The sequence below is a fragment of the Geospiza fortis genome, unplaced genomic scaffold (genome assembly GCF_000277835.1).
Source record: "Geospiza fortis unplaced genomic scaffold, GeoFor_1.0 scaffold7, whole genome shotgun sequence".
In the NCBI taxonomy this organism is placed as follows: Eukaryota; Metazoa; Chordata; class Aves; order Passeriformes; family Thraupidae; genus Geospiza; species Geospiza fortis.
Window position 1 is genome coordinate 2296662 of NW_005054344.1, and position 16719 is coordinate 2313380.

At 33.8% G+C, this 16719-nt stretch overlaps 1 protein-coding gene across 1 annotated transcript in view; it reads right to left on the reverse strand.

Annotated features, from left to right (window-relative positions):
* The window catches only part of MMP16 (matrix metallopeptidase 16), a 167173-nt gene that overhangs the window by 61386 nt on the left and 89068 nt on the right, over positions 1–16719 (reverse strand). The window contains exons 3-4 of the mRNA XM_005422879.3: positions 14622–14744; positions 5795–6099 (exon numbers count right to left, since the gene is read on the reverse strand). Coding sequence (XP_005422936.1) covers positions 5795–6099; positions 14622–14744 — 428 coding nt within the window. The remainder of the gene's footprint in view (positions 1–5794; positions 6100–14621; positions 14745–16719) is intronic.

Genomic DNA, 16719 nt, shown 5'->3' on the forward strand with positions numbered 1-16719 from the left:
ACTGTTCAAGACACAGAGCTCCCTTAGGAGATGGTTTTCACAACTCTACTGGTTCATATTTCCAATAGCATATATCTCCTGCACTGTGTCAACCAAACTGGCAGCCAAAAGAAATTTACTACAAGTTGATCTATGCAGTTCAGAGATCAGGATTTTCATAAATTTTTCTTGGCTGCCAGCACAGTGCCCATAGCAGAATCTACACACTAACTGGAGTCCAAGTGCATTACATGAGATGCTGTATTTGCATCAGCTCCAAGAAGCTTTTACTTGGCAACCTACAAACAGCATGGTACAAAGTGGCAGATTTCTTTGCTTGTTTTCTAGTTATTGCCTGAAAACTTGAATAATTTTTTGAATGCTGGAGGATTAACAAAAAAATAAACAAAACAGAATTATTAAATTTTTAAGTTTGTTTTCCCAAAGACAGAGCTTTATGTATACACAAGTTACAAATATCCCACATGTATGTAAGTAGTTAGCAGAAATATTCTCCTTACATGTCACTGTACTATTACTTCTGTAAGGCAGTTCCACTTGTTATTTATCATATTTTCTTTGATGGAAGAACTATTTTCTGCAGAATTTCAATATGGTAGACTATCTACCTTGATAAATTTGCTACAGAGGTAAAAAACAATGTATTTTAGTTTGACTTCTATTTCTCTTGATGATATGAAGATAACAGTATCAAATTACCACTACTGATCTACTGTGTTTATCTACACTTAGTTTTTTGCCAAATATTTTCTGCTGCTGGAAGACACAGTTCTGTGGTCACATTTTATCCAGTAATTGGTACATTACATATCATGTCTAATGTGCTTGAAAACTAAGCTCCCAAGAAATCCTTGTTTTCCCCAATCACTTCTAAATCTTGCCCTTTTTTAAAAAGCTGCACTTGTGCAAGTAGGTCAATCTTAAATTAATCTAGTTAAATGTAGTGCACTCTCAATTTAAACTGGTTTAACACTCCCTTAAATAGGTTTAGATGTATTCAGTAATATCCCAGAAAAAAAAAAAACCTGCTTTAAAAAAGGTTTAAACTAACTTAAGTACATGTAGACAGACAAATGTGAAATCAATTTTGATAAACCAGTGCAATAAGGCTAATAAGATGGCCCTTTCAGTTCTGGTACAGAAAAATAGGATGTAAGACAGGATTTTTCTTCAAGCTACTAGAAAATTTACAGAGACAGTACCTATCCCAGATGCTCCCTGGCAGTGACTTTGAAATTCATCACAGTCATTTGAAATATTGCCATTGAAGAAAATACTTTGAAAAAGATTATTGTTGAGAGTTTTGACAGTAAAATATCTCCAAAGTACTCACTCCTAGGAGGAAGTCATTGTCACTTTCTGGATTTAGATGCATCATTCATTGTCCATAATTTTTAAGTTTAAAAACAATGAGGGGGCATATATCACCTAAATGGATTAGAGCAATGGGAACAAGGAAATCCCTCCCTAGCTTCAAGGCTGGTATATTAAGATTTCTTCCTCTTATTTTTTTATTCACTTTTTTTGTCTGTTTGTTTGTTTTATTTACAGTTTTTAAGTTCAAAAGAAAATAAAGATTTAAATTTTTTCCCAATAAGTGATGACTTTTCAGATATCTACTTACGTAACATGATTTCCATTTCCTGTTTGTCCCTTTACCTTTTTACATTTTAAGTGCACATAGTGTGAAATATTTTCCTGTAAAATCCTATCAATTTTGATTTGCTGTTCCTGAACACTGTTTGTTCTTCTGCTGTATTTGCCAAGCACTACCAGAATAACCTGAGTTTTAATTGAGACTGCCTAGGAGCACAAGATACTTCGTAAGGTTCATGAAGAAATCATCCTGTTCCAAATAATTTAAGAAGATAAGGCTCTTATCTCACCTGAAGTCTAGACAGGCAGATCATAAAGGAAATGGAGTCTACTGTAAGTGAAACAGCCTACTCCCATGGGAACTTGAAAAGTAGTTGTGCTAAATGGGAAACTAGAAGATGAGAACTGACTGAAGGAAGACTACAGTCCAATACACACACTTTGTATAAATTGTTGAAAGAATAGCCTTCCCTTTACTTATTAAATAAAAAAAAAAAAGAAAGGAAAAAAAAACGTGCACCATATTTTATCCTCCATATCTCTCTCATTCCCTGGCAAAAGAAATTCTGTCCTTGTTTCCACTGCTTCCCTGCGATGCTAAGTCTATTGTCCTTCTTTCTGGCAATATTTCTAGGATCACCTGCAGCACCATGGATGGAAATTCAGAGAAAAGCCCTCCACAGCTCAGCTGGAGTTGAGGTACCAGCTGTACTCTTCTTAGAGGGTATTATGAAAGCAAAGAAATACATCCTTGTAGAAAGCCTGCAAGTGTAAAATTGTATGACAGGAGCTTTTTTCCTGAGTGACAGGCCCATTAGTCTCTACTCCTACAAAAGCCTCATTCATTCTTCAGGATGAGGGAGGAGTCAAAGCACAAATCTCTTCAGAGAACACGATTGATAAGAACATACCATTGAAGTGAGAATAAAGGAAAGCAGCAATGAGGTGTGGAGATGATGTATTTCTATTGCAACTGTCTTTGGAGTCTAGAGTAGGATTAAACAAAAGAAAATACAAGGAAATTGACCAAATGTGATAAGAAAAAACCCCACCAAATCAACCAAAAACCTGAAGTATGAAGACACTACAATTAAGTAGTCAGAATAAATTGCTGTAGTAATTAACTATACTCAGAATACTGATTTTGTATATGATTCCTTATTTGGAATGAAAATCACTTTATAGAGACAACAGTTTATGAAAGCATTTCATCAAGTTGCCTGTCTTTTCTGAGGTAGATGGCATATAAACTGCTTTCATTAGAACAGTACAAGGTGAAGAATGAAGCTAGGACTTTTCAAAATGACCTTATTTTTGCATTCTTGCTGCTAAGTAAACAAGTTGCTCTGTGTTTTTGAATCTCTCTGGGATACTGGAATAGGAATCAGAGAAAATCAGCCCCTTGGGGTGAGACTTAGTTTAAAAATAAAAATAAATCATCAAATCTTTTTCCCATTCTATTGGGTTTCAAATAATACTACAAGAAGGTGTCTCTTGGACTATTGGAACAATGAATCTTAAAATTGACACTAGCCTGGGAAAAATGACTCATAGCTAAGATCACATATATATTTTTCAACCTTCTGCTTTTCAGTGTTCTGAGACTCAGCTCAAAATGATAGGAAGCCTAAGAGAGCTGTAAGTCTTTCTTTCCTGTCAATCCCAAATAGTGTGCTCATATTCTTTTTCCCCCTGGAAATTTTTTCCCAGGCACAAAAAAAACCTAAAAAACAAACAAACAAAAAAAAACCCAAACCAAAAAAACAACAGAACAAAACAAAGCCCCAAACAAAAAACAAAACAAACAAACAAATAAAAAAACAAAACAAAACAAAAAAAAACAAACCAAAAAAACCCCCACCAAACAACAACAACCACCACAACAAAACACCCAAACAAAACCAAAAAAAACCTCAAAACCTGCATGATCCTCCAGGATTCCTAGACACAAGCTAATTAGTAAGACAATGAGGAAACCTAGCCTACCTAATAGCTAAAAGTCACCAATCAGACAAACAGGTGCCCTGCATTTTCAGAAGAAATGCACATCTGTTGATGTTTCTAGGGCTACAATGATGGAGAATTTTCTCTGGACAACAACTATGACCTGTGACACAGTTCCTACCATATCAACAATGAAACTGACAGTTGCCAAAATTCTTCAGAGAACTTGCATTGGTAAGATATTTTTATTAATTATCATTTGTTTACAAAAAATCTTCAATTTTTTACTTTTAATATTCCATTTTATCAGGAAAAAAGTATATATAGGCACACCAAAATACATAAGATATTAAATTTTCAGAAAAATTTCCAATCATAACTCTTAAACATTTGTGATATAGATAGCAAACCTTTTTATTATAAAAGTTCAAAGTTCTAAGATATATAAAATCACAGTTCTAGTGATAGCATCAATTTACTTTCCCTTGATTTTTTTCATCACATTCTATTAAAATACATTAATACAAGCAATAGCTTTTGAAAACTGCTCTACAAAACACAAACCTCAAAAGCCCTATAAAGAAATGAGTGCCACTGGGCAATATGAAAATTGCTTAAGTTAAAGAAGAATGAGACAGCCAGAAGTTCATTCACTTTCATGCAAGGTGTGGAACTGCTCCAAAAGAGTTATCCCAATTAAACTGACATCCTGACTTCAACGTACACATGCCTGTAGATTTTCCTGAGTGCTTCAAGCAACAGCTCCAAAACCACTGAACATTGTGTGCAGTGCTGGTCTCTAACCAACATAAAAACCAGACACATAAAATCACCTTCATTTACCCTCACAATGCTGTGACTGACTACCTACCCGAACCGCACAGAGGACTCCCACCAGTGCTCCTTTGAGCTCAACATGTGAAGAAGGCAAACATGATTTGTCCAATGCAAGAATCCATGTAATACCACAGTTTTTGCTCCAGTAAGAATCTAGGGCTTGTTTCACAATAATGAAGTGTCTTGAACCCGTTGCACAACTGAGGACCTTTACAGGGCCTTACACACCTCTTGCTTCAACTGACTCCAGCACAGCAGAAGTATTGCACCAATGAAATAGTCACAACACCATATTTATACTCCTAAAATGCTAAATTAAGGTTTTGTTGCAGACCCTAGGCTACAAATACTGCAACATAAAAAGCTCTGAATTTTTCTTGGAGGATCTCAGGTGAGAAGGGGAAAGAAAAGGAATTAGATAAAGCCTCTCATTATTCACAAATTCAGTGTAACATTGAAATACAACAGTTCTCCACTTCTTGCCATCTCTATAGTCTTTTGTATGCCAGAAACATCCTATTTGTGTATCTCTGAAGAGATGCCTCAAACTTCATGTAACTGGCTTAGAGGGATCTACCAGGACAACTGAAGCTCCTTGGAAACAAAACCTGTCACAGCATCAAACACAGAATACGTCTACAGAAAATCTCTTTGATACTGTTTGGAGAGATGCAAAATTAGACTTAGCTTTTAATTAGCATTCACAGATAACAGCAGTAATTTAGTCACATCACCTTAGAGCCTGGCAATGGCCAGATTTTAGTCGTGAAGAATAAAGTGTATATTTAGTCTTTATTTGTTAAATGATAGGTGTGTAAACTGCACTGCGCAGTCATTCATTTGACTGTTGGGAATGTGCTACTTAATTAGATTTGGCATGTTAAAATCAAAAATTCCAAAAGGCATTCAAAAGTTTTTGGGAAACACCAATTCCGCTCTTGGAATGGCATCTTTAAGATTTGCCTTTAAATCCTGCCATTGCATCATCAAAGATGCAAACTGAAGACTAGGTTTTATGTCCATTAGTATCCACAGAATTGGTGGATACTTGAAGTAGTTCCTATATCACTGTTAAATATTCCACATTTCCCCTAAACCTAAATAAGTTTGACATGTTAAAAAATGCAAAACTGTAGTTTAGGTAAATATTCACCAGTACAATGTTTGAATGATCATGAAGTTTCCTAATAAGAATTCAATGTTATTCAAGCAAAACATGTTTTCATACTGTATTACAATCAGATAGATACTCTTCTGCCTTGGATTCAAACAGACAGATCAACAAAATATATTTCTAAAGTAATGTTAACCAAGGAAAGAAAACAACGTGACTTTAGGAATAGGGGAACAGGGAAGTAATTCTGTTAGCAGAAAATTCATGCCACTTATCTATTTTGTTTAAAATTAAATCTCTTACCATCATGATTGGGATTTCCCAAAGTCCATGGCTCATCTGAGTCAAAATGAGTGTCTCCCCCAATTCCTGGGCCAGGGAAATATGCATGAGCTAAAAATCCTCCCTCCCCATCAAAGGGAGAACTGTCTCCATGAAAACCTGATGCAAAAATGATTGTAATATCCACGTCTCTCTTGCCATTTTCTAATTCAATGTAAGGAACTTCTTCAAATGTTAGAGGAGTTACATTCTGCCACACATCGAAGGCACGGCGAATGGCTTTACGGGTTTCAGCATCACCTACTTTCGGAGTGACGTTCTTTATGCTGAAAGAAACAGAGAAACATTACATAGATTAATGTAAGAGAGTGGTAAGTGACACTGCTAATAACCATTTTCCCCAAATTATTAGAAGCTTTGTGTTTTTAATAAAACATGCTAGTCTGGCATTATATACATTAGGAAGAGTATTTTTAAACAAGCTGGTGCAAAATCATGGCGTCAATCTGTATAGCCCTTTAAGGTAGAACTTATTATGTTAGCTGGCTTACTCCCAGCAGTACAAAAAGTCTTATATTTAGAAGATTTAAAATATATTAAAATGAAAAATTCTTAACAGTGGGATAACCAGATTAATCAACCACTGACTGTTTACCTCCTGGACTACAATTAGAATCCATCACAGCTAAAGAATGTCATGTTCTTTCTGATCAAAAGAAAAATGTTTTTAGTGAAATGAAATTTTTACTTATTAGTGAGTTCATTAACCAAAGCAGAACTCCATACTGTGACCACCAACCAGTATTCACAAAGCCTCATTGCATTTGCAACTGGATAAATTCCTTATCAGAAACAAAGCCTTTTGACTTTAGTACAGGCTAAGATGTCATTTTATGATCTGATTACATCTGTAAATCTTGCATAACACTGTAGAATCCATCAGAGAAATAATTTTATAGAAGACAATTATAACTCGGGAATATGTATTAAAGAGAAATTTCAGTCTTCACCACTTCTTCAAGTTACATATATATGACAAGGCAAAAAAAATCAGAATTGAAGTTTACTCTCATAGTTAGTAAATTATAGTGAAATTATCTTTAAAAATCTTTATTTTCATTGTTGAATTCAAGAAATGAATGTCAATAATCAATTTCAGACCTATCCAATTTTCTGCATCATTTCCACTCGATTCATATGGGCAGCAAAAACTCTTTTAGATTAGTGTCTGCTCTGAAACTGCTGCAATAAGATTCTCTTTGTTCATTTGACATGTGCTTGACTGAACATCCAGTACAAATTTCAGAAATTGCATAGTTCTAGAGTATATGTAATATTTTTGCCAGTTTACACAGCATGGCACATTAAAGCAGAACAAATATACTTTCATGAATAAACTTTGAATGATTGATTTGTTTGGTACATTAAATGTGCTTGATTATATGGTATTTATGTTTATGTAAATGGAAACAAATCTTCCAAGTGTAATTTTATAGATTTTACTTCATATATACATTTTGTTCATAGCTTTATGTAGAAAACATAAGGATACATATTTGGACTTCCACTCAAAATTATTTTAATGTATTGAGTCCCATAGTGCTGTCTAACCAAAGCATAATTTTTTAGCTGGTATGTATGTTCCAAAGAGATATCAAGTGAAATCATAAGATAGTACACTGTAGAGAATCCACTGTTTTCCCTGATCTTTTGTTCCAAAGGTGATTTAACCAATCCATTCATACTTGTGCCTATTCTATTAATTGCCTGGCTTATATTATTGGTTCTTGTTCTGTTTTTCTCTCTCACATACATGAGCTTCAAAATTTTCCCCCCTATACACAAAGACATTTAAAAGACATTTCTGCACTGAAAAGTCATTATCTTTTTGTTGTCTCTAAGAAATTAAATTTTTGAACTCTTTAAATCTCAGGTTATAAGATATTTTCTCCAGTCAATTGAATATTTTCTGTGGTTTTTATCCAACTTAACCAATTTCTAATGCTCTTTTAAAACTGGCTCTGTCAGAACTATAAAGTACTGCAGTACTGATCTTGCTGTCAGAGAGAAAATATCCTCTGATCTGTAGTCATGACCTTACTCTACATGATGTAAATGTCATGTGATTTAAAGTGTTTCTATCATGCCCCTTCATAATTATTTGGTCATCGGTAAATTTATGGTCAGTGTTGCATTGCATTTTCTGTGATTAAAAACATATTGGACACACTGTACCAACAATCAGCCCTTGCAGAACCTCTCTCTGAAAGCTCCTGCCTTTGAGAATTAGATTTATTTGAGACGTTTTAATTAGCAAGTTCATAAAATGCTGTCTGTGCCCCCTGAGAAAGTACAGCATTTTGGAACATGTCCTGTGACACAAAATCAAAACCTCATCACAGTGGCACACTTATACTGCCACTACCAAAAACTTCCCTGTTGCTGTGCTAAGAATATCCCTTACAAAGGTGGCAGATGTGCTCTCAGTCAGTCCTGCTGTGTGCTCCCTAAGGCACGTGTATTGCCTGAAGCAGAGCTCTGTGCAGGATTAGAGCCTCTGTTATTTGCCATGTATAAGAAATTTGGCAAATGAATCAACAGGCTCCCATAGAAAATAGAGCATGTCTAGAAAAACTGAAATATTGATATAGAAAAAACTCATCTGAAATATATATCTTGGGCTGTGGGTTTTTTTTAATCTATTTGTTTGATTTTTTTTTCTTTTTTTTTTTTGTGTATTTAGGAATCTTAGTAATTAGTCAAAGTCTCATTTGGTATTAAGTAAACAGAAGAAGGGTCTTCTGTTATTATATGTGAAATGAGGAAATGGATTGAAATATTGTATTAGTGTTAAATTGAGTAATTAATTAGTCTGAAAGGGTTTGACACAAATATTAAAACTTATCATTTTACATTTTCTTGCTTTTCCAGCACATTGAATTAAGTTTTTATCAGATTACAAATGAGGAATTGAGCCATTGGGCTAGTTTCACACTCCCAAGCTAGAGTAGCCTACCTTTGATAGCAGATATTTTCCATGGGATTCTGCTATTGACTTACTTTTGAAATAGCATTGTACATCTCCAGATTCATTGTAAAGTAATATCTTTTTTCAAAGCATATTTTCTGTATTAAAACCAGAGAGATTTCTGGCTTCCAAACCAACATTCTGGAGTGGGCAAGGTTATGCTGAAAAGTGTAGCTTGAAAGAGAAATTACTTAAATCAGCAGTTATTCCTATACAAGAGTATTTATAGGAAACAACTGTCCACTTTTAATGTGTTAAACACAATCCAGGTTCAATCCTAAAAGAGCTACACAAACATTGAAATTGTCTTGCTGGGAACTTTGCTTAAAATAATTCACCAGTGCAGATATCTGAAACCCAAGTTATGTTACATTTCTTTCATGTTGTTTACCATACAAACTCCAAGGGGGAAGTACAATAAAATCAGTCCATAAAGACAGTCTGTCAATTAACAGAGGTACTAGAATTCATCTTTTACAAGTCCTCAGTTTAGACTTATGATTGCAATAGCAAATAATGTCTCATATGAACCCTTTTCCTATTTAGATCCACAACTAAAATCCAGCAATCACCTAAAATAGTGGTAACTCCCACAGGAGTAAAACAAAAAAGACAGGAATTGGGTATCTTACACTCACCATGTCCAGATAATGGAACTCACAGAGAAGTAAGTGTAGGATGTGACAACTCAGAACCACTCTTATTGCAAGGTGAAAGCATAGCAAGACAAAGCCCTTCATAATAAAAATCCATCTTTTTTCTAAGTATTGCTTTCCTAAACTCAATGTCTAGTGATCGTTTCAAAGCAAAGTTCAGATGAGAGAAAGATCCAAAGCTGACCTTGACCATAGTGGCAGTGCAATTTTATAAGGAAGTTAAAGATCCTGTAATTACTAAAAAAAAAAGGCAATTTATAAGATAAAACATTTATTCTCATGCCATCTTTTATGAACTAATAAACTGAGTGGTACTTTTTATAAATTTTGAGAGCTGTTATTTTTAGACAACCACAGCCATGTATCAATCGATTATGCTTTTTTGTGGTTATCATTGGTTTTGCAAAATCAACCTGATTGTTGCATCAAGAATTATAACTTTAAAATACATGTCTTCCACAAGAACAATTAGATTTTATCATTGATATGCACTTTTCACGTTCATGTACTATTTCTACAGCTGCCTGAGAAGTCTTGTTTTGAGAGTATTATTCTAGAATCCTGAGTCCTATTGATTTCAAAAAATCTTTGGGTTTTCCTTCCCTTCCCACTCCTTTCTCAGAATATCCTAAAAGAAAAATTATACATGTTTCACTGACATATTTTTGGCTGCATCAGCTTCAGGAGCCTTGCAAGATTGTCAGGATATACCTCACTTGACTGTGTAAAATCTGTAATTTGAAATTTAAATAGATGAAAGAGCAGGAGTTTCAATTGAGTAGGTAAAAAGTTGCAGTCAATAATCTGTTTGAAGTAAGCTAGTTAAGATCTGTGCCCGATATGAAACTGTTCAAGTAAAATGAATTGAAACATACATTAAATTTGAATAAGTTATTGACACAACCTTTTTATTGTCATTGATGTAAATCAAACCTAAACTGAAGCAAAACTTTGGAGGTGTGTTTGTTGCTTTCATGATTTTTTGGGTTGGTGGGTTGGTTTGGTTTTTTTTTGGTTGGTTGGTTGGTTGTTTTTTAATCACACTATAACTTTTATTGAAAGCAATAAACCACCTCTGGCCAAAAACATATTTCACTTTGCACCATAATTTCTCTAGAAGTTGGTTTCTATGAAGTTGCTTCACTAATCTCTCACTCACGTAAGGTTTTTTAGCGTCAACTTTTTTCCATTTTCAGTTTGCTGACTCTTTGTAGCTATAGACTAAGAGTGCTACCTTGGTTCATATAGCTCTTGCTCACATTGATTAAACCTAAACCAGAACCACTGCTTTTGATTTTCTGTGGGTTTGATTTTCAACCTACTGCTGCCATGACTGAAAGAGTTGATAATTATCTTGTCTCTTCATTTTCATGGATAACATTCTCCTCAACATTCATTAAAAGAAGATGAAATGTGAAAGAGATTTCTGAGACAAAACCCCAACATTAGTAAAATACTTGATGGCCAAATGTTTTTATAGGAAAGCTATTTTAAGAAATCTCATGTCATAATATGCTGCAAGGTAATCTAAAATCCATAACATGCAACATAAACATGGAATGTGCTCTAAATATTACTTTGTATTAATACATTCAAAAAAATTTTGCTACTATGAATCAACAGTATTTCCAAAGTTTTTTCTTAATCCAGTATTTCCTTATTTTTAAGTGGATTTGAAATATCCAAAAAGAAATTCTCTCTCCATATCCTACACAATATGGACCATTTAGACTATAGAAATTGCATAGTCTATTGCTAACAAGCCAGATAAGAATTTCATTGTATACTGAAGCTCCCAGCTAGCCTTCATTCATTTATCTGAACAGCATAAAGTTAGACCTGTCCAAATCTTTCATTTTCTTTCAGAAATGAAGTCTAGGATATATCTAATTTGTAAAAGAAAAATGAAAATTATCTGGGGCTTGACCCATTGTCCACTGAAGTCAAGAAAAAGATGAAATTATTTATAGTGGTTTTGGGATGAAGATATTGACTATCTACAGCTAAGTTTCCTGCACCAATTAAATTATTAAATATTGCTGATTGATTAAACTTGCTTTTTTCCTTACTTAAGCAAGAAAAAATAAATCAGAGTTGCTTTTCAATTATTATTTTATTTTAAATCATTACAAGTTCTAACTCATGGTTATAAATCAAGACAAATCTTTTATTTTTACAGAATAGTCTCCAATTTTACATTCAAAAGTATTTTGCAGATAGAATAATCTGAGCAGTTGAGAAATGACTGACTGCTGGAGTTCAGATTATGAATATTATGCACAGAATTCTGATGAGGACGGCTTCATAGTCAACATTTCTCTGTCTAAATTGGACATATAAACATTTATACTCTATTTTTATAAAAGTGATAACTTTATTGATTCACAGTGTTGCTCCTTCTTTAAAGTACTGGATTATTTACTTTTCTAGCAAAAGAGGTGACTATATTTTTGAGAATCATATGTTCCTTCATAAATACCCCCTTAAAATTTTTTAAAAAACTTTAATTTTTAAAAACCCATTCATAGCTTTCTTAAATTTCTTCTCTGATTCTGTACAGTGTTCAGAGATTGTTGTGTAACCTTGCACAGCCTAAAATACCAAAGAAAGATTAAGACTTTATCATTAAGATCTCTGTAGCTTTTTCTGTAATGGAATTGTAATTTTCTTGTACCCTAGATGTTTACTTTCATCCCTATACTCTTCTGGTTGGTAGAAAGTTTCAAATACTTACTTTCTGTTTCTCTCTTTGTAAAAGGCATGTTATTCCATGACATGTGTACTAATAATGTTCACAAGGTTTATCAGCATGAACTATACCAGGCAGAAAAACACTGTAAACTGGGTAATTTCATCGGAAACAGAAATTCTAGCAATCATCACACATCAGTTCAAATAAGAAAGATGCATTCCCTGAGGGACAGCAAGCATAATTAATGCAGCCCATTGCACATTCCATGCTGATGTTTCCAATGCTGGAAATCTGTATTTTGGTTCTGTATTTTCTGTCTGTAAACACATTACATTCTAAGAATAAATATCACCTAAATCCAAAATTTAATTTGTTGTGAAAAGGACATTATAAATGTCCAAAATGTAATATGGGGAAAAAATACATAATTAATGTAACTTCTAATTATAATTGTAATTTTAAGTTGCTTCTTTGAATCTCCATCTTGAAATATTGCAGAGCTGTTTCAGGTGGAAAAACTACACATTGAAAATATGGAAATGTTCCAGGGCAAGGACAGGTGGGAGCTTGCTTTTGGGAGTATTTATTGTAGGTTTCCAAAAAATTGTAAGCTGTAGCATGCACTGAAATAAAGGAGAAATTGCTCTTTCTGTGGAGGAATTAGTAAAGCGGCTTAGCAAGAACACTTCAGACTGCAAGGTTCAACTGGCCAGGATGGCACAGAATGCAGCTGGAAACCTGCAGGCTATAAAGAGACTGAGGAGTGGCACAGAGAAAAACGGATAAATGATACTAGAGATATGATTAAAATTTTAGGAAACAAAGCAGGTTAAAATGTCATTAATTTAACATGTCATAAACCTGTAAGCAGGGAATTGGTGAGAAGCGTGAAAAGAATCTTAGTTCTTTTTTTTTTGTCTTTATTTGCTTTGGGTTATTTTCTAATTCAAAAATATAATATAACATATTTTTTTTATTCTAATAAAATTTAGGGTTTCTATTTTAAATGTATTTTGTACTGTAATTCGCTGGAAAATTCACTTCAAAGCTCTGTTTGACTGGAGGTCTTATCAAAGTGAGAGAGAGAGCTTTTTCGAAGAGGGGAGGCAGGACATAAAGAACTGCTATAAATTCTTCAAAGTGAGAAAGATTACTAGATAGTTGTCACTTAGTTTAATACTGGACACCTTCATTTGTTATTTGGATTAATGCCTTGGGTGACAGTCCAGAAGATATACAAGGGGTAGGATTTAGACTGTTGTAAAAAATCCTGTAATGAAATAGGGAATCAGACTCTGTACAAATCAGAGTGGTAGAAAACCACACATATGAGTAGATGCCTCTTAAGTATGCACATACTGTATTTAAATTCTAAAACGCAAATAGATATAAAGTGCTGTAGGTGGGCATTTTTATTCTAACCAACTATAAATTACATTTACATTAACAATAAAGGACTTTAGCCAATGCAACATACCAACCCCAAGCTGTCTATTGCTTGATGTTATATCAGAATGTAATGTCTTAAACTAGAATTCTCTAATTCAGTTGTAAACCACAGTAGTGACACAGGGCTACTAATGAAACTATATCTTCACCAGGGTATGAGGAACAGTCTATATGACAATTATGGCTTATGAAGTTTAAATTTCATACTTGTATGGGTTCATGAATAATGGCACCAGAGAATGAATTTTAAAACTATTTTATCCCTCAGAACTTACCCCTGTTAGATATTACAGGAATCCATGTTGAGGCTGTGTAAATTTTCCAACAGTTTGTATTGGAATCCTTGGTTTGCTGACAGATTATGAATTTTATATTATATACATGATGACACTTTCTCTGGTTGACAGAGCTCTAGTGAGTACATCTAGAAAGTTTCCATCTAACTTTCCCTTCAAGGCCTCAGTTTTGACAGCAGGCACACTGTGCTAACTATGTGCCAGACTCAGGAGTTATACAGATGTACTGCCCTGCACACACTCCTATGCCCATTATCACCTAGACTGGAAATGGTTGGGTCAGTGACTCATCAAATTACAATTTAATTAATTTGTACTTAGAACAGACCCATAGGCATCTACATTTTGCAGACACTGACTCCTTTCAATACCCTATTTTACATATTTAAATTAGAAATCTGAGTTTCATTACATACTCCCAGATTCAGAGCATTATTCCCTGAGCAGTTGCCAAGAAAGTTGAAAGGTAACCCTAAGGTATTTAATTGATGCTGTAAGCTTTGTAGAATTTACTGGCTACTAAAAACATGCAATTTTAATCCAAGAAAACAACTTAGTTCCTATGCAGCACATACTTCTAGGAGGTATCCATTGTAGCACTTTTATATCATACAGTAATAATAAATTCCTCAAAGTATTGAAAAACATTCAGGAACTTATATTTACTTTAAATGGAAAGTCATCACTTTTAGTGACATCTTTATGCCTAAAGGAATATCTTTGGTACCTGTAAGTGATATGTTTGTGTTGCCATTTCTGTCCTGTTAACGCGTAGCGTTTCCGACGAATGTTAAATTTGGAGCTACCTCTTGTTTGGTCAGGCACACCACATCGAGGTTTCTTCATCCAGCTGCAAGAAACAGCACCACACATTTAAAGCAACATGGAAGAAAAATCATAGCCACTGCATCCCTAATAAAAACATGTAATTATCTGTATATATAATTTTATAGAACATAATAAACTAATAAATACAAAAGACTGTTGGCATTCTTTTAATTCAAGATACTGAAATTGCTACCTTTTTGATACTACCAAGTTCTTCTATCTTACTCTTTTTCCACACATGAGAAGTACCTCATTGTAACTGTAAGCTCCTAATGGAGATATTTAACTCAGGAATTATTGCCTAACAATATTTATTGTTCTGCACAAAATCAAGCTGAAAAATTTAAATCACATGCAATAAAAAATATGATTTCAGCACCACCAGATTTCCCAGATAAAGCTGTATTTCTACAATGCCTTCAATATTTTCTTGTTTTCCAATATTTAAAAAAAATGAAATTAGCCAGCATTTCAAACATATTATAATTTAGATGATATCTAATTCAAAAGTATAGTTTCCACAGCAAATATCCTTGAACTGTTTCTCACTTGTAGTGTAAGGCACTATTCAGTTCAAAGAAAATACAGCTATAAAGTCATTATTTTATGAGTTGAATGGCTGCAGGACAATTTACCATCAGGAAGAGAGTAAGGCTAAAGTCTTTTACTGCATAAGTAAAAGACAAATCTCCTCTGTTACTTTTTCTAGCTTAATGTATTTCTATCATGCCAAACAATTACTTATGTAAAAGCTACAGTTTTCCAATGGCATTTAACAGACGAGTAGTCATACCCTACATTCAGGCTTTCATGGACAAATTTCTGATCATTAAATTGGCATTGTTTGGTAAATAAATGTACACACAGCAGCTGTATATATGTGTGATTGGATGACAGGAAAGTAATTTCAAATGTCATCTCAGAAAGTAGATTCCCTTTAAAACATGCACAGGTAATAAAAAAACTCCAAAAATGCAAACAGTCAATCATCAGCCTCACTTATTTTGATAAATGTGTAAGACATAGTTTAAAAGTACAGTTACACTTGTAATACTTCATATATGCAGTAGCTATAGGTATATAGCAAACTGTTTTTCAAAGGCACAAATAGGTGTTAAGCTCACCAGCCTGTGGGAAAGTACAAAATTTTCTTGATCATACCAAGATGGGACTGCATCCCACTAGCACTGATAAGAGCCTACAAAAACTGATGTGAGACAAATCTATTGAGTAGTACAGGTCAGGAACTAAAAACTCATAAATTTAACTGCTTTAACTGGAGACATCAAGCTCACAATAGCCTGTTTCTAATAAGAAACATGGAATCACTTGTTTTAATTTCTAGTCGGAATACTTATGCATGGCACATAAAACAGCTGATGTACAAGGAAAACAATGTTATTTCCCTAGTGCCTGCAAAGACTGTACTGCAAAAATCTAAAAACCCTTATCCCACCAGCATTTGCTGAAACACCCTGAAACTTTACTTCAGGTTCCTTTGATTTTTGAAATAAAATAACAATGCAGCAAAGTAGACATTAGGGATGTTTGGCATGAAATATTACTGAAAAGTTTAACTTGCTCTAATAATGAAAGAAAATGAAGGAAAGAAGTAGACCTCTGTTACAGACCAAAGGGCAATAATATTCTTTTATTAAAATGATATGTTTACACTTCATGAGACTGAAATTGGCTCAGACCTTCAAAAACTTTTAGACACATTGTTAGTAGTACTTTTTAATAAGGGTATATAGAAATTATGTTGTTGAAACGGAACATAGACATTGCAGAAAAAGATGCAAACCTAACAAAGATTGGTGTTCTCACCTTAAGGTGATATCCCTACATCAAGAGCAAGAAGCAAGGAATAAAGCAAAACCAAATAACTATTATATTTTGTTAGAAACACTGCACAAAGATACTGTACAAAATATACATATATAATATATCACTAATAGTTGTATCATTTCAAGGGCAGTGACTTAAAAGTCATTGAA